General features: G+C 35.5%; 1 protein-coding gene across 2 annotated transcripts in view; it reads left to right on the top strand.

The window, feature by feature from the left end:
- IPO11 (importin 11) overlaps positions 1-24,918 on the top strand; it is a 75,388-nt gene that overhangs the window by 7,982 nt on the left and 42,488 nt on the right. For both annotated transcript variants that reach the window (XM_041470762.1, XM_041470761.1), the window contains 16 exons: positions 3,072-3,144; positions 6,494-6,697; positions 8,370-8,502; positions 9,424-9,482; positions 10,286-10,334; positions 11,537-11,607; positions 12,945-13,137; positions 13,915-14,067; positions 14,333-14,376; positions 15,267-15,357; positions 16,599-16,646; positions 17,270-17,375; positions 21,193-21,319; positions 23,295-23,328; positions 23,505-23,545; positions 24,601-24,717. In XM_041470762.1, the coding sequence (XP_041326696.1) occupies positions 3,072-3,144; positions 6,494-6,697; positions 8,370-8,502; positions 9,424-9,482; positions 10,286-10,334; positions 11,537-11,607; positions 12,945-13,137; positions 13,915-14,067; positions 14,333-14,376; positions 15,267-15,357; positions 16,599-16,646; positions 17,270-17,375; positions 21,193-21,319; positions 23,295-23,328; positions 23,505-23,545; positions 24,601-24,717 (1,543 nt within the window). The remainder of the gene's footprint in view (positions 1-3,071; positions 3,145-6,493; positions 6,698-8,369; positions 8,503-9,423; positions 9,483-10,285; positions 10,335-11,536; positions 11,608-12,944; positions 13,138-13,914; positions 14,068-14,332; positions 14,377-15,266; positions 15,358-16,598; positions 16,647-17,269; positions 17,376-21,192; positions 21,320-23,294; positions 23,329-23,504; positions 23,546-24,600; positions 24,718-24,918) is intronic.

Raw genomic sequence — 24,918 nt, 5'->3', positions numbered from 1 at the left:
CTGTCTGCTCTCCATCCATAGCAGTACATCAAAGCATGTTTTGAGGTACAGATCAGGCTTAAAACTGCATTTTCCAGTGAGAGTGATTTAGAAGATGAGCCTATGAACTTCCTCCCTCCTGCTTTTTCAGGCAGCTTTTCATATAGCTGTGGTGAAGAACCTAGAGTTGTCATAGCCTCTTTTCAGGCACAATTTGGCCTCTTCCTTTGAAATCTGTTGTCAGCCTCCTGGTGTCACAGGATGATTTTGTATGTGTTTTTATTTTCTTCAGAAATGGTTTATCTTGATTTCAAGAGTTGAACATGCTTTTGATTTTGCAGACGATTACTTTTGTATCCTGTCTCTTGTGGACTTTGTTCTCTTATTTGAGTACCGTGTTAGCAACACGGTAAAATACTTTAACAATAACTTTTCAAGTACATGTTTTCACTTGTGTGACTTCTTATAAGCCAGAAATCCAAATGTGAAATATCAGGCTTTTTTTAAAAAAGCTCCAAAATAATTTTTAAAGTATTTGGGTGTATATTTCTCCATACCAGAAACACAGAAAAAGATCAAAGTAATTTTGAACTTGCAAATTGTGAAAGACTACAGCATAGTAGATAGTATTTAGAAGTTTATGTGTAGATGAAGTTATTGTAATTTTTGGGCACATGTAATTCAGTGCTGAAGGGAAATAACTGGCTGAGCGACATTCTTCCTAGCTTCTCGCCTGCCTGTAACTTTTATAGATGGAATTGTGGAATTGGCTTTCTTGCAAGGCGTTAAGGGTGGCTGAGGGCAGTGGTGCCCGTCTGTGTCTCCTTCAGGGGCTGAGGGTGTCCCTTTCTCCGGCAGATGTCACTCTCGTGTTGTTTAAACGCTGAATTCCTCCACCCACGGTCCGGCAAACCCTTAGGAACTCTGTCACACAGCGCTGCTGTGTGACACTTGCATCGACATTGTTTTTTCAGATTTTTTTTCATTACTGTTTTCCAATTTTCTCAGATTTTTTTTCATTACTGTTTTCCAGTATCACAAGCTGGTGTCTTTAAGCCATTGATCCTCATGAATTTATTTCTTTTCTTTCCTTTATTTTGTCTGCAATGTTAAAAGCTTAATTACAGCGTTTTTATTTACAGTAAGTAATGAACTGAATTCTTGCTGCTCTTAGACTGTACATATGATAAGTTTAAATTAATTATAATTATGAAAAACTGTTTAAAGCCAGGGGTCCTGTGAGGCCAGAAGCAAAGTAAATGCATTTATATAGTAAAATGGGGTATTTTTTTCTTTACAAACCAGATTTTAGGTGCTTTCTGTTGTCTCTGAAAGTGAGGTATCATACAATCTACATTTAATTGAGAATAGATTTTTAAATTTTATTAATAAGAGCTTTTAAGTTTTAGGAACCACTTAGAGGATGCCTGTGTGTGTGGAAATTATATACTGCATTTTCATATTATAAAAGAGAAAACCCCAAAAATTTATTTTCCTGGAACATCATCCCATGGCTATAGATTAATAAATTAAATAGTTACATGCAGAAAATCTTTTACTGTTGTAAATTTTAACCAAAATATATTTAGGGATAATTTAAATATTTTGAAGAAAAAGTCTTAAAGCCTACATCTAGATTTAAAATATAAAAAGTAAAATTGTGACTCCTGAATGCTATAATTACCTTGGAAAATAAGACTCAGGGTCCAGTTCTGAGTCACCAGTGAAACAATGAATTGCCCTCCTTTTGTACTATACTTCAAATGATAAGTCTTTCCTAAGATTTAGGAAATAGTGAGTACTCTTGCTTTGTGCAGGGGTGAAGAGAAAGTGAAAACTAGAATATTTTTGCAAATGTTTGTTCTTATGGCCATTCCTGCCTCTATTTTTTTATTATTTTGAGATTAATATTTAGTATTTGTCTACATTAGAGTAAAACCTATGCTTTAGGGAGCTTTAGATATAATTTAAACCTCAATGTACAAAACTAGTTGGTTAATATCTGTGCCTGAGGTCAGACAAGAGGAAGTGCTTGTGTTGGTGTGTTTAATCTTAATTTCCAGCCATTAGTCTTCACTGAGATGTGATGTTTAAATGCTTCTAAGTCATTGCAATGTTAGGTGAAACTTCCATCTGAACAACCTTGCGTGATAACTTACAGGCGTTTTATGAAGAAGAAACAGCTTTCCTGGTGCTATAAGTAGATTAAAATTTGTTGGGATTTTTTGTTTAGTTTGGTTTTGATTTTCTTTTTCCCCAATAGTATAATCTATAAATACCAACTTTACTGCTTTTTTAGAGCAGTGTTTTGTGTTTCCTGCCTGGAAATTATAAGAAAATTGCATGAATGATATAAAATCTGAAGTAATACAGGAGTGATATCATACTGTAACTTGTAGCCTTAAATTGATAGAAGTCACTTAAAATTAAGTATTAAGATACCACAATGCTGCATTTGAATGAAAATTAACTTTTATAGCTTAGCATTTGCCCTGCTGACTATTTTCCCCTGCACTTTTCCCCCTCTCTTTATGGAGAATATATCAACGTACTTTTCACACAAAGCTATAATTTTCAAATTTTCAAAGGATCTGTACTTTTAAGTGTAGGTATATTACATTCTTATAGAAAAGGATTTATAACAGAAAAGACTTACTGCTTTTACAAAAAGAGCTGTCATCTGATATGGTGATTGCCTTATTCTGGACATTTTTTGGCCATTGTCCATTAGTGTACTTGGGCAAATTCATGTTCAAATCCTCAATTCTGTCAGTAATAGCTATATAACAATTGTCTGTGAGCAATCCATTTGTATTTTGTACAGTTTTGCATTTTTTTTCATTATATATCTGTGTATCTCATTCTGTCAACTCTTTTGCCATTTAAAGGTCACTTTAGGTCTCAATGTGAGACTAAAATGCCTTGTCAGTATTTTTTTGACTGTTCTCTCTCTTTTTAAAGATCCTTGAGATAGTGGAAGAACAAAGGATGTTCTTTTGTTAGTTTTGATAGTGTTTTTGATAGTTACAAATGAATTGATAGTAGTTTTATAATTGAAAATAATTAATATTTTAATAAATATATCCTGGCAGTGCTCTTTCTGAAGAAGAAAAAACTACATTGCGTGCTGGACTTATCACCAACTTCAATGAGCCAGTGAATCAGGTTAGTGGTAATTGTTTATTACTCTCTCAAGAAATGCTTGTATTGATAGATATCTCGGTTTCTTTCTTTATGAAGTTTTTAATTATAATAATGAAGTTGCAGTTTACATATTGCTTTGCAGACGGATCTTGAAGTGAGATCTTTTACCATAGATCATAACTCATTGAATTATAGAACCACTTTGGTTGGAAACAGCATTTTGTCCCTGTGATTTGTTTCTTTTGGTGTTGCAGTGGCAGTTTGTTCTCCCTTGCTGTTTATGCAGCCATTTGGTGAAATGGTTCATGGAATGGATGTAGCTGAAAAATAACCTTTCCCTGAGTTGTTTTTGTTTTTTTTAGCTGTGTCTGTTCTCTTAACTGACTCCCAGTGTGGCCATGCAAGGAAATGTGGCAGTGGCAGAGCAGCAGTGAGGTGTTGAGATTGCTGATGCATAAACCCACCTAAGCAGTATTGCTGTCACATGTCTAGTTACAGCATTTTAGTGAATTTAAATAAGCTTCATAAAGCTTCAGTGTGATAGTGTCTTTTCTTATATAAAGTGACTAATTATAAGCTGTGATTTTGATTAGAATAAGAATTTATTATTATATTGTGTACAGAACTAATGTTAGGGGCACAGAACATGCCCATACTAGATGAATCAATCTTACTTTTGATAACTTCTTCATCATGTAAGTATAAGATTCTGCAAGGAAGTATTTGTTAATATTTTGAGCTGGATCTTGAAAAATTTTTTCAAGGAATTGCAGAAATTATAGGCATAAGGTTAAGATTGAAAATAAAAGGCATTGTAAATAAACTTCTATTCTGCAGACAGTTCAGTTTTAACTTCTTGGGATTTCTTGACAGGTTTAATGTAACTTCTAAGATTAGAGCATTTTATCAAAATTAGGGTAGTTTAGTCTTTGTAGAAGCCCATTGTGAAATAATAATTTTGACTAGAACTAAAAATTTTAATTGCAAATGCAATTTTTAAAATAAGCATATAAAGTGTTGTAAAACTTGTTCTGCAGGTATAGTTTCAATGTAAACAATATGACAGATATTACTTGTTTCTTCTGTATGTTAACTAAAAAGAACTATGAAGCATGTCTAGCTGAACCATAGTGTGTCGTTTATGCTTACTACTAGGTAGAATATAATTTATCAAATATTTAATTTTGAAGTTTGTATGTTTTTTTGCACATATAAATAGGTAAATTAACTATGAAACTCTAATATTAACTATATTGTTTGCAAAACAAAACTTTTTATCAATACTTTTTTCCATACATTCATTAGTATTTCATCAGTTTGCCTGCTAAGATGATAGCATAGCGTTTTTCATAGTTAAGAATGCCACTGCTGATGAACAGTTCTGGAGTTCTCCGACTATAGTTGCAGTTGAGATTGGAACCTTTTTAACTGACATTTTAAAGACTAGTGGCTTCATGATCTGATTTGTGTGTCCGTATGATGTTTTTTGGGATGTAATTTTTTAAGATATGGAGGTTTTTATTTGTTTTTATCGCAGCAGTCTAAATAATTGCCCAAACAATTATGTGCAATGTAGAAATACGTTTATAGAGTCCATATCCCTTTCTTTCCGTTTGCTCGCCAATCTGTCTTGTAGGTATCCTGAGGTGTCCTTTCTGAGGAATCTTCATTTAGTTCCCAGCCTGCTTGATAGGTCTGAGTTTTGATATCTTGTGTTCCTGATAACTGTGCTTTTCTAGTCTCAAATAGTTCATAACACAGTTGCTATCTGCCTATGCTTTTTGCATCACTGAAGGCAGAAAAAATGATGACTCTTGTATAGAAAGAAAAACAACATGAAAAAGTGAGAAATAGGCATAGTATGAAGATGATACAACTTGACTTCCAGGGGAGGTGTAAAACAAAAAGAGAACATACCATCTGCTAAAAGTGTAATTTCCATGCCCTATGAAGATATTTAGCATATGGAGAGAATGTGGAACAAAGTACTTCTTCAAATGTATGACAGCAAATTCTTTTTCTTCTTTCTCCCCATTTAAAAAGCCAGTGCTCAAGATAAAAGTACTTTTGGCCGTCCTGGGAGGTTGCTTCTTGTATCACATAGGGAGAAGAATTTATTTGCTCCCCCTGTTATGTCAGTTGACATAATTTGGTATTGTAATAAGTAGGACTCCCGACTCTTCCTTGTGAACATTGACATCATTTCCCTGAAACAATTCTCCTCACTAAGCAGCATAGTAGGAATAAATATTGTGGAAAACTTCATAGGGTTGTCAGACTCCAGATGAAAGAGCTCAGGCACCAGTAAAGAAGAAGGGCATTGCTCTATCCTTCTTGGGCCTGTAAATTGCTTGTATTCCTTCTGGTAGCCTAAGAAGGTGACTTCTTCCCCAGGCTGGAAGTGTGGTTGTTCTAGTGTGCTGAGGGAGAGAGTACCTGCTTCACTGATCCAGCCAAGGACCTTTTCAATTAGAATGGGATAAGACCAGAAAACAAGAAGGTGAAATTTTTGGATATTTGAGGTAGGGTTTTGAGCAGCCATGCAAAATATGCTAAGGAATGTTTAGGGGAAGGGAGTTGCACAGCAGCCAAGTGTGGAGTAGACAAAAAGAGGGCATAAGAAGGGCCAGTCGTGTAAACCATGGGTGGTCTGTACCTGTGTCTGAACAAGCCCTGTGCCTGATGACCATTGCCTGTCCTATGTTCTGATTGCATCCCTTACCTGTCTTACTGGGTAATCTCACTCTGTTCATCATGCATGTGTGCTCCAAGGAACAGTTTCCAGCTGCTGGCAAGACTGGTGCCAGTGGAATTTGGGCCTAGCAACCGAAGTCAGATGGTATAAGTGATGCAGGTGCTCCTGGCCTGTGGTTCTGAAGATCTGGAGCAAGAGAGTGTCTCAGTTCCAGTTACTGGGATGGGGCTTAGGCTTACACATCTGTGTTCCTGGGGCTAGGAATGGCTCTATCTAAAAGTCAGGTAGAGCAGAATTATAGGTAGTATGTATTCAGCAATGAATGTTCATAGAAAGCGATAGAAATAATCACTAAGTAAGAAGTGGTTCCCCGATATTTGTTTCTTCATTTATGTGATTTCCAGACTAAATACAGTTACTGGTCTTCATGTAAAATTTAAGCAAGGCATTAAGTTTAGTATTTTATGTAATACTTGCTACAAACAAACTTTTTCTCCACATTTATTTACATTCAGCAAACTTAAAAACAGCTTGAGAAAAAGCACACAAAAATCTATCAATCCATTCTAGTCTTTTTTTGTTGTTATTGTTCAGGTTTTATTTGGCTGTGGATCTCATAATTTTTCATTTCCTAAATGCTCTTTGACCTAGTGGTGTCTGTGGTTTTTTTTGCAGATAGCAACTCAGATCTCTGTACTGATTGCTAAAGTTGCCAGAGTGGACTGCCCAAGGCAATGGCCAGAACTTATACCTACTCTTGTAGAATCTGTGAAGGTGCAGGATGATCTTCAACAACACAGGGCGCTACTTACGTTTTACCATGTTACGAAGACCCTGGCTTCCAAACGGCTTGCTGCGGATAGGAAGCTTTTCTATGATGTAAGTAATGTGATGCAGTATTGTAGAGCATGCAAACTGTGTATTGTACATGCTTGCTTCTTCCTGAGTTTAGCTGGCTGGGTATTAATAGCATATCTGTGGACTTAAATATCTGCCCTTGGAACAGCAGTGCTCTTATGTTGTGGTGTCTGTGTACTGTGGAATAACTGGAAGTCAGTTTCTGGGTGAGATGTTTGAGATCTTTATTAATTTTGCATACAGCTTGAACATTATCTTAGTTTGGGTGAAGATGCTGAGCTTCATCTATAGAACAGTATCTGCATATCAGCCTTATGATGTACAAGATCTTACTTTTCTAGGAATTATTGAGTTTTTTTGGAAGTGTGTTCTGAATTTTTAAGTCAGTATAGTCTTTAAGAAATATTGGTGTTTAGACTTCTATACTACCATGTTTTAGTTTTTATCATCAGCAAGAAGGTGTTTGAGATTTTTCCAGGCTGTCTCTTCAGGTTAATTAAAAGGCAAGATGTGAATGCAAATGCCAAATCTCATGTCATTCATTGCATTCTTCACTGTAAAGATCCAGTGATTAGAACACAGATGTAATTTTGACTGTAGGCCATGCATCTCCAAACCCATTTGGAGATGGGCAACGATGTAGTGCAGTTAACTGAATTTAGTGATTTAAAGATTTTTCCCAAACATGTTACTCTGGAATTTTTGAAATTTTAGTTTATTCTTTCATTTTAAAGGAAAGGGTGAGCAGTGAAAATGAAGACTATTTATGGATGTTTACCTACTTATCTATGTAGAAATTTCTGCCTATGTAATCAATAAGATGAAATTTTAACCATCAGGAGTCTGAGACATTGAAGACTGACGTGTGAATAGGACCTGTACTAATCTTTACTCAGTCAAAGCAACTAAATAAACAGGTCATGTGCTTTTGACTCTATTGATAAAAGGTGTAGCAGACTAAATGCAGATTTACGTAATTACGAAGCCATCCATTGCTACCATAACTGAGTGAGAAAACCTTAATCTTCTGCTTGTAATTCAGAAATCTTTATCAGTTAAGCACTGTGTGTGAGCTGTAGTGTGAATTAAGTTTGAGATTTGTTCAGTTCTACCTGATTAGAAACTATTTGTCATTCTGTGTTTAAAAAAAAATGAGGGAAAAAGTCAGTATTTGCAGCTACTGATAAAGTAAAGTTAGTTTTGGAATAGGGATTGTTCAATACTATTGCACCTGTAACTGCTAAGTGTGTCCCAGAGTAAGCTGATTCAAACATTAATTGAACTGTAAGATGGACAGCTTGTCTTTGTGGGAGAAGAGGTGATGAGGAGAGCTGATAATTTTTTGAAGTGTCGTAGATTTTATGCACCAGCAGCTGTATTTACTGAAAATCAGGTACAAAAGGAGCCCTAAGTAGTTTTTTTTAATAAGGTGCGAGTCATAGACCCAAGTAGTCAGGGGTACCAGTGAGACTATCATAACATCTTCAAATTAAGGCAAAGTATTTTTCTGGAAAAAGTCTTAAGGTTAGTACAACTCATTAAAAAGAAGCAAATTAAACATGGAGGTCCGTGATACATACGAGAAGCTGGATTAAATATTTTAATAGTCTAAACCAGCCTTTAAAATTTGGGGATTTATTATGGTGTAGCAAAAATCAGGAAAAAAAGCATATTCTTCGTATTCCTTTTGCAGCTTACATCAAGTATTTATAGCTTTGCATGTTCCTTGTGGAATCACCATACAGATACATTCCTACAACAGATTTGTACAGGGGATGAAACTGCAGCTGCAAATTCACTAGAAAGGACCTTGTTGTCGTTGAAAGGTAATAATACAGAATGATGTAAAGTGTAAGGAATCAAATAACTTTCTTCACGGGGAACATGTAGAAGTTCTTTGGTAAATAGTTCCCATTCTCTAACAAAGCCATTCCCATTGGGAATAACTGTATTTTTGGTTTGTTTTACCTTTAGCAAGGCAGAAGGATGATTGCTCATGCAGAAGGGGGAGAGAGTGGTCTTGTTTCTCAATATGTGGGAAACTGCACTCCACTGTTCATGTTGTAAGAAGTCAATGTCTAGGAGGTTGGAAGGTGGGTGGCATAACAGGATGATTTCTTATGTGTGTTGTAATTTAGGCTTGCATGTCTTTAGCATTTAATTGAGGAAGCTGAGCTACAATTCCATTAAGTTCACCCTGTGTCCAGTGAAAAGCTAGGCTTAGCAGTTAGTCTTAGGCTGATGCTAAAAGGCTTATGAGTGGAGTAAATTCATATCCTGACTACTTTGCTGCTTTTAACAACTGAGATTATTGTATGCAATTCTTGCAATGTAAATAATACATGTCCTGAGTTTTTTCCAAAGATACAGCATGCAGCTTTTGCTGGGTTACAGTCAGTGATAAACCTGAGAGAATTTAGAAGTGGCTTATGGGCCTTACCTGACTGTACTTGGCCCTTTTCCTACTACTGCAGGATCTTTCAGGAGTTGAATACTTAAGAGTTTTTCAGAATTCTTCCTGATGGAGTAATTCTTAAAAGTTCCCTTCATTATTTCACACAAGATATATTTTAAAGTAATTTCAGCAAGGTGGATGTTAGGTATGGATGAGGCATTCAGAACCTATGTGTGTATTTTTTAAAGCATTGAGTTGAAAGAAGGACACGGCAAGTGGAATTGTAATTGTGTTCTGAAATTTGTTGAAACAAGAGCTAATAAATAGTTACACAAGTAATTTTTTTTCCTAGTGCTTCGGAAACTAACGGTCCATGGCTTTGTAGAACCTCATTGGAATGCAGAGGTGATGGTAAGTGTGTTTCTAGTTCTAGATTAGAAAACTTTTGTGATGATTTCAGGTGTCATTAGAGCTAAGTTTGAAAATCATTGAAAGGCATGTTTGTATTATGCAAAGGAAGATCAAGCAACATTCTCTCAAAGTTGTCCTCCTGTCAGCCAAGGGTTCTCAAATCCTAGAGAGATTCTAAAAACTATGACATTAATGGCACCATGTTTAAAAAAAAAGACATCCTTTCCAATTTACACACCACATGATGGTCACACTTGTTGCTTACTGAAACATGTCTTACATGTACTCTCCTCTCCCCAGTTAAAACCGTTTCGTTAAGTGATTAATTTGATGCCATGCTTGTCCTATCCCATTTGTTTGATTGAGATAAAAGTCTGCAGCCCATGGAGAGGGTAGGGTCAGACAAAGAAACCCAACCACCTGCCTTTACCTCCAGTGCTGCCTGTTTGGTGGAGGAATTGAGTGCCTACGGCCTACACTAGGAAGTTGAGAACAGGGTAGAACTAGATAAGCATCTTTTAAAGGACATGTCTGTAGTTACCTATCCTTCTCTTCTAGAGTTTCTATGCTGTTAAGTGGTACTGGTAAGGTCAGTTTGGATCATCTGTGCAGTCTGCTTGCTGTCTAATTGTTAATTTCTTGAAGAAATTGTTTGTTCAAAATAATCAAAGAGTTCAGCTCAAAGTTATGAGGTCATGTCTGAGCTGGTAACACATATGAACGAAGTTTAGTCTGACATACCTTTGTTCTCATAATACAGTGCAGAATAAGCTTCATCTTTCAGAGACATGTTTGTTTTTCAGGGTTTTCTACATGCCATATTTGAACGGCTGAAACAGTTTCTGGAGTGTAGTAAGTATCTGAGTATTTTTCTTTATATTCATTGTTAAACGTTAGAGGCTGGATGAAAATATACAGGCTAGTGCATCATCAGTAATCATTTACGTGCATGGTATTTTTGTGTAAGTCGACATTGTTTCTTGAAATGCTTCTGAAACTATTGAAGAATTCAGTAAAAGTGTCTTTTTGTATCAAAGGACTAAAATCACATCAAAATTGTATTTGGTGTCATATTTCAACAACACTTTTTACGAGAATAGATGTCTAAACTGAATACGAAGGATTTTTTTGAAATAAGTTGTATGTAATTTTGATGTTTTGGTGAAGTTCCTGGGTTCAGGAGCTTGTACTTTGGTAAGAGGGCTGACTGGAGCTTTGAACCTCATTTTTAGAAGAGATGGAAACTGCCTCCAATTGCCACTTTCACTATACTATAGTCAGGCTCCTTCTGGCTCTTCTTTCATTTTTGACAAAAGTATGGAGTTTGAGTAGAAGGAATTGAAGGCTGTCCCATACTGAAGTTTGATGTTTGTTGTAGTCCTCTAGAAACCTTTAGGGTTTCTGTGTCCTAAGAACTGAGCTGAACCTTCCCATTTCCACTTTTCTAATCAGTAGATTGTTTTGCAAAAGCAGGTACAACTACCTTATATGATTAGTGTTTATTTTTGTTTTATTGTGTTTCTGCCTGTATGCTATCAATATGGCCCTTTCTGGTGTGCCTTATTTTTTTTTATAAAAGTTTTGTCTTTTTTTTTTATTTCTCTCCAATTCTAAATGTTTTCTAATGTCCATAATAAATTATTCTTTAAGGTGGAGTTTCTAGAAAAGCACATAATAGTGTGCATTTTTATTAAAAGGACATCTTTATATTTTCAATGCATAATTATTTTTTGTCTATACTAGCATTTGCTTGTATTATTTTAACTGCCTTTTATCACTGAATTTTCTGTAATGATTTCACAATTTTATAACCTGATAAAGTGCAGTGAATCCTACTACAGTTTAGAGGAACAGTTTAAGATTTTCTATGCCCAGTCATTACCTTGAATTTGATTTGGAATTTATTTTGCCCTAGAACTTTTTTCAGGCTTAACTTAATCTCTTAACTACAGTTAAAGTAAATTCTTCTCCAGTGTTAATTATCTAAAACTTAGCTATGCAGAAAGAAAATGAAAGTCTAAAAAATGATAGTGGTGAAATGTCTGATTTACCAGGTAGAAGTATAAGAGCAGAAAGCATATGCAGAGATCGTCTAGAAAAGACCATAATTCTGTTCACTAAAGTGGTAAGTAAAATCTCCTTTCAGTTACTGCATAGTTTATACTTCAGGAGGAGCAGTCCCCATCCAGACACTTAAGTGCCTTAAAGTGAATCTGTTTCAGACCTTTCAAAGAAGTGGAAGGCACTGTAACTTAACACTTATTTGTTATGAGATGTATTTTTGAAGAAAAGGGTGTCTGTTTGCTCATGCTGTTGTAATTTGTGGCAGTGAAGAGTGCATTTTCTTATCTCAAACAAAATAAAGTGCTTTCCATAAGTAAATTATGTAGCTAGGACTTATTTAAAGAAGAGTTCAGGAAGCATTGGTTAAACAATGGTACTGGTATTAAGGAATAAAGAAGAGGCTTTTCATCTTATCTTTTATAGGTAGTTAGATCACTGTTTCTATGGCTTTATTAGTTCTGTGGAATTACTGGCCATACTAATTAATCAAAAGAAAATGAACAACATACTCTCTTGCCCTGTGAGGCTTGTATTGTCTAATACACTTGGACTTGTCAGTTGATTATGTGCAAGTGTTAAATGCATATTGTGTTGAAGGTAATGTTAACATAGACACTTGGTCTGGTTTTTGGGTTTTGTTCTTTTTTAAGTTACAAAACCTACAGAGTTCCCATTGTTTTTAGATTCTGTCTAGAGGCCATGGGAGTATTTTAAATATCCAGGCTAATTATCAGAAGTAAAAAGCACTTGTCAGCTTCACCAAAATTGAGCTGAAAATGCTCTGACACATTATTTTTGGTCTTTGTCATAGTACTTAGATTGCAAATGTGAATCTTTTTTCACAGACCTGAAGAGAAAGTAAATTTAATCTACCACCTATAGAAATTCACACGCAAGAATATAGGTTTAGGCATTTTTGCAGTACTAAAGGAAATTAAAGGAATCCACCAGTGTATTTTAGATCACTAACTGGAAAAGCTAAGTTGAGGAAACAGATGCTTGTACTGCATTAGTAATGTTGGGGGGGAAGTTATAAAGCCCTCATATTTCTTTTCCTTACACTGATTCCAATAGGGATGAATTATGTGCTGAAATACTCACTATTTTAAGTATGGCTGATATATTTTATTTACTACTATTTAAGCTGGTCCATTTGAAAATTGGTATTCTTCCTCATACTTAAAAAAAAGCAATTTTGAACCAAAATCAAGATTTTTGCTGTTAAATAATGCTTCATTAAGAATTGATAGTGATTGCTTCCTAATTTCCTGTCCATGTTCAGTTTTCTATAATTTTATATAAATTGGCACCTGTTTTTGATAACTAGTTTGCTAAAGCATTTAATAAGACTTCACTAAAAGTATTTTGATTTTTCTGTTTCTACTCCCTTTTTTTAAGCTTTTGGACTTCCTAGATCAACATCCTTTCTCATTCACTGCTTTGATTCAGAGATCACTGGAGTTCTCTGTAAGCTATGTTTTCACAGAAGCTGGTGAAGGAGTTGTATTTGAGCAGTTTATTGTGCAATGCATGAATCTCATTAAGATGATTGTAAAAAATTATGCATACAAGCCGTCCAAAAATATTGAAGGTACTGTCACTATGTACTAAAATAATTTTTTACGTCTTGGGAAACATTTTGCTAGCTGTTCTCAACAGTTAAACTCCTTTATTAATGTTCTAATAATTATTGAAATATGTATGGTTCTACCTCCATATTGAAAATTGTTATTATAACTTATAAAGTATTAATGTATATAGATAATGACATTCCAAAGGATTAAATGCAGAAGGAGCACAAATATCTTTTCTTTCTTGATTGTTCTTTTTTTCCATTGAATGAATTTTAAAAAGTACTGAGGTATAGAGTTTGGTTTATTTTCATCAGCTAGTTTGTTGCATCTTTCCCATGAGATATGTTTGATAAAATGATGTATTTTCTGTAATTAACTAATACCAGTACAGTGAAATACAGAAACACAGTGGTTTGGAGTATATATAAATATAAAACAGTTCTTATGTTTTGCTTTGTAGGACTGTTTCATTTTGAAACTTCATACATTGCTGTATGTGTGACTTAAAAATTACCTCAACCTTTCACATTAGTTTTACATGTGGCAGTGACTAGATAACAATTAGTATTCTCTATGAATTTGAGAAAAGTTACTGGTATGTGTCAGAATTGATTACTTGCTTAAAAACCTGTCTTACCAGCTGAAAGTCAGTTAAAGTCTGCCATGAAAATGTTTTTTCTGTTTTTCTCAGAGGATAAGAATTTTTTATTGATTGACTTTTCTAATTTTACTAGAGTAGTCTTTAATCATTAAGCCACTTAATTGTAATTTGAAATCTTCATGTTTTATTTCAGACAGCAGTCCTGAAACTCTTGAAGCACATAAGATAAAGACAGCTTTTTTCACCTACCCAACACTAATGGAAATATGTAGGAGATTAGTCACTCACTATTTCCTGCTGACAAAGGAAGAAATGACTATGTGGGAAGAGGATCCAGAAAGCTTCAGTAAGAAACATGCTATATAGTTGGTAGTAGTGTAATTAGATATTCGTATAGGTGCTTCATATCCACATTGTCTCTGCAAATTGCCTACTGTCATATTGGCAGTTTTATTTCCTGCAGTCTTGTTGGATAAATATTCCTTCTAGACATTCTTTTTGTAATAAAAGATTTCTCAGTAGTCTATGATACTGTCTTAACCTAACACTAAACTTTATTTGAACCATGCTTGAAATAATGCTTTTTTTTTCTTTTCTTTGTGGAATAATAGCTGTAGAAGAGACTGGAGGAGATTCTTGGAAGTATAGTCTCAGAGTAAGTGTTCAGTTTGAAAGAAACCCATTAAAAATTCCTGAATGCAATTCTTGATAGCTTTGTAACCAAGACAGATAATATTTGAAGAAAAATCCTTATGTTTCTTCAGATTTAGTAAAATTTCACTTTGTTCTTTTTTCAGTGTTCAGACTTGCTGAAATACATGGGAATCTATGCACTTCATATTTTAGGACAGAGGGAAAAGGAGTTTGCTTCAGCATTTGAATTATGTAGCATCTGGTTAAAGCCAGCAGAAGTTGTCTCTTTTTTAAACTGATAACTAATGTAATCACTTATGACTTTGTTAGTAGACTTGATGAGTGAAGGAAGTTGCAGATGCGTCTTTATTAGTTAGTGATATTCACTGATTAATTACTGTATTAGTTAATTTAGTGTTCAGATCAGAAATATGCTTTTGTAGTCTATCTCCCAATTGTAACTGCATTGCAGAGAGTTCTCAACATTTATTTGCTGGATTACTTTTATTTTAAAACTAAAAAACCCAGCGTGGTGCATACAGTATGTTATGGTTGTAAAATGGTGTTCAGTCCAAATCCATGACCTAGAGCCAGTAAGCCAATACACAAACAACCTGTGACGTACCTGCGGTGTGGTCACTGGTGGCACAGCACCAGCTGTTTCCCTCCACAGATTCATTGTTCTGCCACAGAACTGGTTGATACAGATGCAGCCATCAAACTCTTGCTAGAGTTAAGCAAAATGTATAGTAGAAAGAGTGGTATTTCTTACAATATTAATTTTGCTACTATATATTGGTGTTCTAAATTGTGACTTTCAGTGCGAAGTATTCAGCACTTAAAATTTTAGCATGAAATGTATTTTACTTGCATTTATTTTGATAGATTCTAACCAGATTTTTAATTTTTCAGCCATGCACGGAAGTCCTTTTTATTGATATTTTTCATGAATATAATCAGACTCTTACCCCAGTGCTTTTAGAAATGGTTCGTAGTCTACAAGGTAAGTTATTGAAAAAAATAAGGGAAGTATAAAATGTAGAATTGCTTACATTAATAACATACTCTAGTCAACTATTAAACAATTTGACCTTGTAACATCTAATTTTATAAGGCGTGTTCTCTCTGTATTTTTGAAAGGACATGTTAATATTCTAAATTTCTGAACCTACCATAATGGAATGCATTGTGTATCTAGGAGGTGGAAGTCCCAAAGGGTCTTTGGTTTTTATTGTAACTATTCTAGATGATAGACAAATGTTGTGGCATTTCTAATTTTATGAGGTTTCAGGTAGTGGTCCACTCCCAAGCATAATGAATTCTTTGGGCTGTTTTTAGCTGGGAACTTCCTGTTCAAATGTTGCAAGGCAGTGCATGCTGTGTTCCTGCCAAAATCTTGGAGGAAGAAAAAAATTTAAAAGAAAAAGTTTAAGTTATGCTGTCATTTTGTAGAGTCTAGATGACTTTCCAAATCTGAAGGATCTGCTTTAAAAATTTATAGGTTTTCTGTATGAAGACTGAATTATTCATAGGTTGAGGAGTGATTAATACTTTCTTTGTATTACCTTGTGATTCTTTGCCCCCGGACTAAGTTCTGTAATGGCCAGGAAAGATGATAAATGGGAGTGGCTTTTTTTCCCCCTGTCAGTTCAGCTCAGTTTGTTTCCCCCAGCTGTCTTAGTTGAGTTACAATATTTTGTATTTGAGCTTATCAGAAAGGATCATTATATTCTATTAAAATAAAATAAATACTCATTTTCTGAGAGTGGTTTCTGACTTCACAAAATCCATTCATAAACTTTGTGTTGATAACTTTGTGTACGTAGGTTTTGGGATGACTTCAGAAAATACTCACTTTTAGGCACACATATATAAAAAATCAGGGAACTAGGTCTAGGACCCTTTTGGATGTAGTACTATGTAGTTAACAGTTGTCTGCAATTTGCAGGTTTTGAGTCTTTTAATTTAAAATACTTGCTTCTGACTTATGTGTACATTGTTATTAAATGTAAGTAAGAAGTAAGTAAGAAGTAAGTCAGAAAAGGGGTGTGAAAGCAGAGGTTTGATTTTGATATAGTCACTGAACAAAGTATCAAAACTGAAATGACTGAACTTGTAAATTGAATAAAAGCAGTGAAAGCAGTCTTAATGCATGTCTTCCTTTCTTAAAGCATTTAAGTGCAAAGTTGCTTGCATTCCTTGTTTTAATGACACTTTTTTATTTATTTTAACTTTGGCTTGTAGGATCTACCAATGTGGAAAATACCAATGCTATACTGATTAAAGATGCTGGTAAATTAAGCTTTACTTTATCTTTGAAGTAACAGAGCCACTTTTGTGTATGTGTTTTACTTAAAAATTGCATGAAGAATTTGCAAGATTTTTTTAAAGTCATTTGGAAAGTGGGACCTAAATCCTAATTCTCCTTTCATTGATGTTGGCCTTCACTTTTGAAAATATTTATGTAATACTACTACTTTTTGGCTTTTTTTTCTGCAACAAGCAATCTCCTTTACTGTCCTGTTCTTTCTGCTGTGCCAGGTAAATGACCTTCAGTGTTTTCATGGAGGTACTCTGACAATTTTACAAGTGAGGAGATTTTATGGCAAAAGAAAAGAATTGTTTCTTATGGAACCATCCTCAAGGATAGAATAAGATCCTTGTTGTTTTGGCTTCTAGCTTTTTTTTTAAGAATGTAACCTTCTATAGTATCTTTCTTTTACTAATAATTTGCACCAGAGCTCCTTTCACTATGATATGATAAAACTTTCTAAACAAAGATATGCTTTAGTTTTGTTTTCTTTATTATGTCCAGGTTACCAAAAACTGGTTTGAATATTAAATTAATCTGATTATTTAATATTACAAAGTTAACATTGAAGTAAATTATAAGCATATCTATTGTTTTTCCCCAGTGTATAATGCGGTTGGACTGGCTGCTTATGAACTGTTTGATAGTGTGGATTTTGATCAATGGTTTAAAAATCAGCTATTAGCAGAACTACAGGTTTCTCATGACAGGTAAACACTTGAATTTCTTATGCCTTCATAATTTAAATACAAACTGTTTATACAAATCTGATAAGATATAATACCTAATAATTGCTGAGCTGAAAAATACTCAACCTTAAAACATACCCACTAAATGAGGAGAGGTATGAAATGCTTACAGATAACTTAACAGCAGTCACAGAAGTGACAGTGTTCTTGACAGTTCACATTTAAATTACTATGAGGTGAATACTTCAGGGTTCTGTAGATGTACATTGTCTGTCTTCTTGCATACATTAGAGTTGACTAAACCTTCTCAGGATAACCACCTTTGCTCATTTAAAAGAAGATATTTAGACCTCCAGAGACCCTGGAGTCCTCTAGGCAGCAAAGTCCAACTGAAGTCTGTAGAAGTCATCCCTGAAAAACGGTAGTTTAGCCAAGATAGTGATTTGTTCTTTTCTTTAAGTTTAAATACAAGCCCTCTGTAATTCTGTTCAGTTAATTTTGCTGCAATAAAGAGGGGAAATAAGGGTTTGGGTTGTGTTGTCAAGTGTGGATTATTGCACCTTCTTCTACATGAAGAGTTTTATACAGTCCGTCTGCTGTGGTGTTTCCTCCTCACTAAGGTCACCCTCACTTGGATGGCCTTCACACGAGTACCTCCTATTGTTCAGTGGATATCGTGGGGTATTTTGAAAGATTGTTTTTGGCATCTCAGTACAGACTGAGCTGTTGCGCTTTGTAACTGTCTGGAAGACACTGGTCCTCCCTTTCCCTCAAGCTCATTCCCAGGGGAAGGACAGTGGCCACTATTGTGCATGCTAATCCTTAACAGACAAGTTCAAATCAGCCACTGACGCTAAATAAGTATGTCCTATTTTTCTCAACACAGTCATCAGCAGTGACCCAGATGTCCTTTGAAGACTATGTTTTTCTTCTGCATTTGCAATTCATCTTACCAGTCGCAATTTTTATGTGAAACGTAAACTAATTTGTTTCCTTATACCCTTAGGAACTACTATAAATTGTAAATTATTTTCATAATGGGTTGCTAGTCAGCTCTTTATTTCCAAATGCTCTACTTACACAGGGAGTTCAATTTCCTGTAGAGTGGAACTTAAAATATTAAAATGCTTTTTTCCACTACAATAAACTTTGAAAAAATTAATTATTTTTGGATGTATACCCTTATGTTATTGTCAAAGAATGATTGCCGCAATTGTTATCTTGTTGTCTCCTAATTCTTCTCATTAGGCTGGGTTCCTTACTAAGATTTTACTTACTATTTGCAAGTTGCCAAGTACTCTAATCATTAGGCTGAATGTTAGAAGAGCAGGAAAAAATGGGAGATCTTGTGTAAGACAATTTGCTGTTGTGCTCCTCCAGCAGCAGTCTCTAAGTAAAGCTGCCATGATCTTAGAAGCCCATGCTGGCTATGGCATTTTTATGCTATTCACCTGTATAGTATAAGTAAAACTGACAAGTTATGTATTGTTGATACAGTTGTATTACAGTCAGGGAGACTGATGTAACCATTTGGTTGGCATTGGTAATATCCCAGGATGAAGTTCTTGTGGGGACAGAAGCTTGCAATAGAAGTTGTCTGGAATTTTGAAGCCCTTTTTACTTTAACTGCTTTTACTGCCTTCATCATAGGAGACCGCCATAGGAGACGGCAATAAGGGAAGGCAGTGTTAGTGGCTTGAATGGAGTACTGCTTTAACAGCAGCTTTGGGAATATGTATGCAGTTCAGATAAAGTGGGTTGGAGGGTATTCCCTGCTGTCCCACAGAATGTCCTGTATTACTAGTATGCTTGTTCAGAACTGGTTGTTGTTTGGAAACACAAACCTATCAGTGTTATCAGCAGCGAGCGTGAAGTTTGCAGTGTTTTGTTTTGCCTGAATGTTTCATTACCTCTTGATAGTAAGCCCATCAACCATGACCACAGTAATAAAAGAAATATGGAATTAATAAAAAAAGTTTGAAAAGATTTTTAGAAACAGTGCACTGCCAAATTTATCACTTGCCATGATGCTTAGCTTTGTACTGATTAATGAGAAACTTTTCCATAACATGAAAGTATTTACTGAATACATTTTTTTGTTGCAATTAGTCATTTGTAAAGCAACATTTCCTCCTGAGGGAGAAAGTAAAGTACTTTTGACTTGGACAACCTGATGCAGTCCAGTCTGCTTAAAGGTACTGTCCTATGACTAATGCAGCAGAGGTTGTCTTATTTTGGAATATGGTCACTTTTCCTATGTGAGCTTAGGTCCACCAGGCTTAGTGGTGGACCTATGCTCAGTCACTGTGTGCTCTTTTTGTACTGAAAAAAAGCTAAAAAAAAAAAGCTAAGCTTTTCCCGGAAATAGTGAATGTAGAAAAAGTAGGACCTTAAAAATGAGCACCTATGAGAAACTTCAGTATTAAAAAACAAACCCACAAAAAAACCCAAACAAAAAAACTCAACCCAGACAAAACCGAAACGTTCACCTACCCCAAAAAAATCTCAAAAACATGCTGTATTTTCTCTACCATGGAGAGAGAGAGAGAAATAATATAGAGATGCAGAGGTAGGATACACGTATTGAACAATAGATACCACCAGACCTGAAAATCTTTGCTGTCAGCACACAGTTATGTACTTACCTCCTGTAATTTAAAACTTTTCTTAATGTGATAGTGGTTTGGAAACTATGCAACTCCATGCTCAATAAAATCACTTAGTTTTTTAAGTACTTTGATGTTTACAAGAGCAGTTGTTAGATACAGGCCTTCTAAGTTAAAAAAGTTCTATCATCACAAAAATGAAGGGTGCATTAATATGGCAGTGTTTTGTGTAAGTCATGCTTCAGCATGTGTTATTTATGCTTCACTGCCACTCAGTAAACATCAAGCAACACTGGACTATTACTCCTCATTAGATATGTGTTCCAGTTTAATGAATTGCTTTATGCCATGTCCACAACTTTCATGTTCTCTGAAGATATTCTTTGTTTATAGTCTTATAGTTATGGGAATGTTTAATAAAACATTTACTAAATGTACAGAAATCTCAATAACTTCAGTTTAAATGGCTTCTTGATGGCTTACAAGGCAGTAATTTTTCAAATGAAAAACACATTTATGATAATATATTAGTTAAAATTCTCTAAATATTGTTCATCGTTCTTTATACACCTGTAAGTGTTAAACATGTAAACTGAGTTATTTGATCAGTGGAGAAAAATAGCAGCTCTGTGAAATGCTTTTCTCAATCATTGTTCTAGTTTGTTCTTCCCATCAACTCTAAAGCTCTTTGATTTGTGCCCTTGTCGTGGCACTAGTGCAAGATTAGGTAATGTCTGTTCTTAGAATAGTTTTAGACTGATGAAATGAACTACTCTGACAGTTGCTGTAGTGCAGTCCTTAAGTTTGCATTTTTAAATTGGCTGTGATTTAAAATTTTTGAGCATAAACAGAATATCAAGGGAGTTGCTGGGAGCTATAGTGAAAGCAGTAGATACCATGTTTGCAGTAATAAGTGTAACATTTATGTTTATTTTTTTAATTGGTGTGCTGCGTGCAGAATGATCTGTGTCCCTAGGGAGACATTGAAGATCCAGTCATTTAGGATGAAAATGATCTTTTTCAGACTAAGCTGGTTTTTCTTGAGCCTTCTTGGGTATTTTAATGGAAAGTTCAGTTTTGCACTGAAGTTGATCTTGAATATCTGAAGTATTTTCATTGTTTTTGGCAATAGCATTTTTGTCATGATTCTTGTATTTCTTTTTCATCAAAATATTCTATAACAACTTTTGTAATGAGTTAATAGTGCAATTTTTTTCCTCCTACTTTTAAAGGTATAAACCAATACGCCGACGAGTAATATGGCTGATTGGACAGTGGGTTTCTGTAAAATTCAAATCAGACCTGAGACCTGTTTTATATGAAGCAATTTGTAACTTGCTTCAAGACCGTGACTTAGTGGTAAGCATAAATTACAAATCTTTTGGACTACACATTTGTTGTAACCACAGATGAAACAGAAATGCCTCACTTTGTGCACTTGATTGAGAATTTCATAATGTCATGCCCTAAAGTCTGTTGTGAATTGCAGAAGGTAAACCATTGGGAAGATGTGGTGATGTTTAATTGTGGAGATACTGAACAATAATATCAAAGACATTAAATGAGGCCTGAAGATGTTCAATAAGTGGTGACTTTGGTGGGAAAATGAATTCCAAGAGCAACAATCTGGTTTTTATAGGAACAAAATTATGACATGTCTTACAGTGATTTATAAACTAATGGATACTTTGTGTAGATAGAGCTGAATTATTCTGTGACTAGTCCCTTTACTATAGGGCATTGATCAAGTGAGTTTGCAGCTCACGCCAAGCTGGGTGGGAGTGCTGATCTGCTGGAGGGCAGGAAGGCTCTGCAGAGGGATCTGGGCAGGCTGGATCATGGCTGAGGCCAATGGTGTGAGGTTCAGCAAGGCCCAGTGCTGGGTCCTGCCCTTGGGTCACAACAACCCCAGGCAGCTCCACAGGCTGGGACAGAGTGGCTGAAAGGACCTGGGGGTGCTGCTGACAGCGGCTGAACATGAGCCAGCAGTGCCCAGGTGGCCAAGAAGGCCAATGGCATCCTGGCCTGGATCAGCAATGGTGTGGCCAGCAGGGCCAGGGCAGGGATTGTCCCCTGTGCTGGGCACTGGTGAGGCCACAGCTCCAGTGCTGTGTCCAGGGCTGGGCCCTCACTGCAGGAAAGACACTGAGGAGCTGGAGAGAGTGCAGAGAAGGGCAGTGGGGCTGGGGCAGGGTCTGGAGCACGAGTCCTGTGAGGAGCAGCTGAGGGAGCTGGGGGTGTTTATCCTGGAGAAAAGGAGGCTCAGAGATGACCTTATCACTGCCTACAAGTGCTGGAAAGGAGGCTGTGGCCAGGTGGGGGTCAGTCTCTTCTCCCAGGCAGCCAGTGACAGGACAAGAATTGGCCTCAAGCTGCAGCAAATGAGGTTCAGGTTGGACATTAGGAAAAATGTCTTCACTGAAGGAGTTGTCAAGCATTGGAACAGGTGGAGTCACCTGGAAATGTTCAATAATATGTGGGTATGGCAGTTGGGGACATGGTTTAGTGGTGGTGGTGCTGGTTTTGTGGTTGCACTAGATGATCTTAAAGGTCTTTTACATCCATAATAATTTTGTGATTCTGTGGTTATTGAGGCATTAAAGTTACCTGCTAACAGGATATGATAAGTGGCATTGATTGCTAAACTACTTAAGTACAAATCTGTAGTTTTAAGCTACAACTTCAGTTTACCAGCAGGTGAGATGAAGTTCAGATGCTGGTTTTGCTATTTTTGTTTTGTTTTGTTTTTAAATAAACTGGGCTACCAGCCCACAAAAAACCCAAACAAACAAACAAAAAAAATCTTTGCTACTTTCGTAGGTACACATTAATTAGCAATTGCCAGTCATAACAGTAATTTCTGTGATTCCAGACAGCTTTAGCAGAGCAGGGTGTGTTTCTGTGTCAGCTGTTTTTATTTAATGCTTTCTAAGGCATTTGTAAGCATCCACAGGAAGAACAGCCTAACTTGTGATTATTTGATTCTGTGCTTCTTGGTTGACAGGAAGCCGTGAGATAATTCCAAGTAAAACTCCTCCTGTATTGCAAGAGTTTTTATCACAGTCTAGATAACTGTCTTCTTGTTTAATTACTCCTTGTCCTTGAAGGTTTTGCCTGAGTAGCTTTTTCAATTTCTACCACTTTAGCAATGACCAATAAAATGTAAAGGATACTAAAATGAAAATGAACTAACTGTATTTCTTAGAGGATGGTGGAATACAGAGAGTGATTCAATTGCCAAAACATCAAGTGATTTGATATTGTCAGGTACTCTGTAGATAATCAAAATGTTTAATGGATGTGTGCATGATGCTTCTTTACTTCTGTCTTTCAGGTCCGTATTGAGACAGCTACGACACTGAAGTTAAATATCCTTATTTGCAAAACTGATTAGTTCTTAATTTGAGTTAGTGGAAAACAATCAGTTTTAAACTTACTACCAAATTCTTAATGTTATATTTTTTGAGTATCCATGAAATATTTGCTCATTTGAGTCTTGGTATCTATCTTCAGTCTGTATTATTTTTCCTTAATGTTTGTTTACCTGTAGATGACTTTGAGTTCAGAACTGACCAGTTCTTACCGGTAAGAGCATTTATATGTTCTGAAGAGTAGATAAATACATAGAGAAAAGCAGGAAAAAATATTTTCCAATTTCATTTTGAACTGCATTGTTTAGTAATTCATGTGTGTGCATGTTTGTATTCTATGTTCAGTCTTCACAGACCCAAATATATACTCCTACTGCTGCTGTTAATGTTGCTAATGTGTAGATACATTTTAGTATTGTGCTATTACAACTTCATAGCAGTGTGTTTAGAACTCTTTATACTGGGTCTTGCCAGATAGTAAGTTCCTTTATGATAAGAAAATATTAAAATAGTATCTAACAAATGCATCTCCACACCACTGTGGCTCTCCTGCATGCCTGTTTCATGCAATACTTTCCAAACTGCTGTTTCTTAAAAATATTAAATATAAGTATGTGGTTAGAGTAATGCCTTAAAAAGGCACTGCTTTCTGGTTCTCCTGTATTTGTGTTCTTTACCATAGTCATTACTGTTGTCAGTTAGTAAACAGTGAAAAAGGATAAGTATGCCAAAGTTTTATTTTGGTCACTCAAATTTAGCAGATGTGTTTCCTCATTTCATTTTGACTTCCATGTTAATTTCAATTCTCTTGAGAATAAGCAAACAAAAAATGCAGAGTGCATCTAGACTGCAAACACTGGAATTTTCTCAGATGTCTTTTTTCCTTCAATATTTAACTTTTATCTACTGGCCCAAAAGCTGGAAGACTACTTTTGGTTAAACTCTTAACAGAGTGCTCCTTCTGGAGAGACAGCCTATTTTACCTGTGAAATCACATTTACACTTATCAAAATGTGAAAATGGTATATGTTCAAACTGATGATGTTTGAACTCTTATGTAGGGGTAGATCAGAATTTTTTTACCTTGCTTAGTCAGTGATTGGGTAGTGTGCTATTTTTGCAAGTGAAAGAGTAACATTTTGCACACTTTATAAGTGTTTTCAAAGTTTATGGATGTCTTAGAGTTTTAAGCATACAGAAAAATTACCAGTTCATGTGACCAGTTGTATTTTTGATGGTCTAATCTGTGGTTCTTTATTTTTCTTTTAGTACTTGGAGTCCATATTTACACTGCTCTTTCAGCTACTTCAGGAAGTAACACAATGTGACACCAAAATGCATGTTCTTCATGTTCTGTCCTGTGTGATTGAAAGAGTCAATATGCAGGTATTTTTTAATATATATTTCAGTTTTAGCTTTGTCCTAAGAAGATGGAGGAGGATTTGTTGTGGAAGGAAAATCATCAATTAATAGACTGATTGTTGTTGTCAGCGATGCCTGCACTGTTGGCATTACTTGGTCCTCTTTTCAATTCTCATTTATCTTTTGTGTAAAATGTTAACTAACTGTCCTTAAGTTTTGTCAGTA

Source organism: Pyrgilauda ruficollis, unplaced genomic scaffold (genome assembly GCF_017590135.1).
Source record: "Pyrgilauda ruficollis isolate IOZ18807 unplaced genomic scaffold, ASM1759013v1 scaffold25, whole genome shotgun sequence".
NCBI lineage: Eukaryota > Metazoa > Chordata > Aves > Passeriformes > Passeridae > Pyrgilauda > Pyrgilauda ruficollis.
Note: the sequence above shows the minus strand (reverse complement) of the source record. Positions and strands in the feature narration are given on the sequence as shown.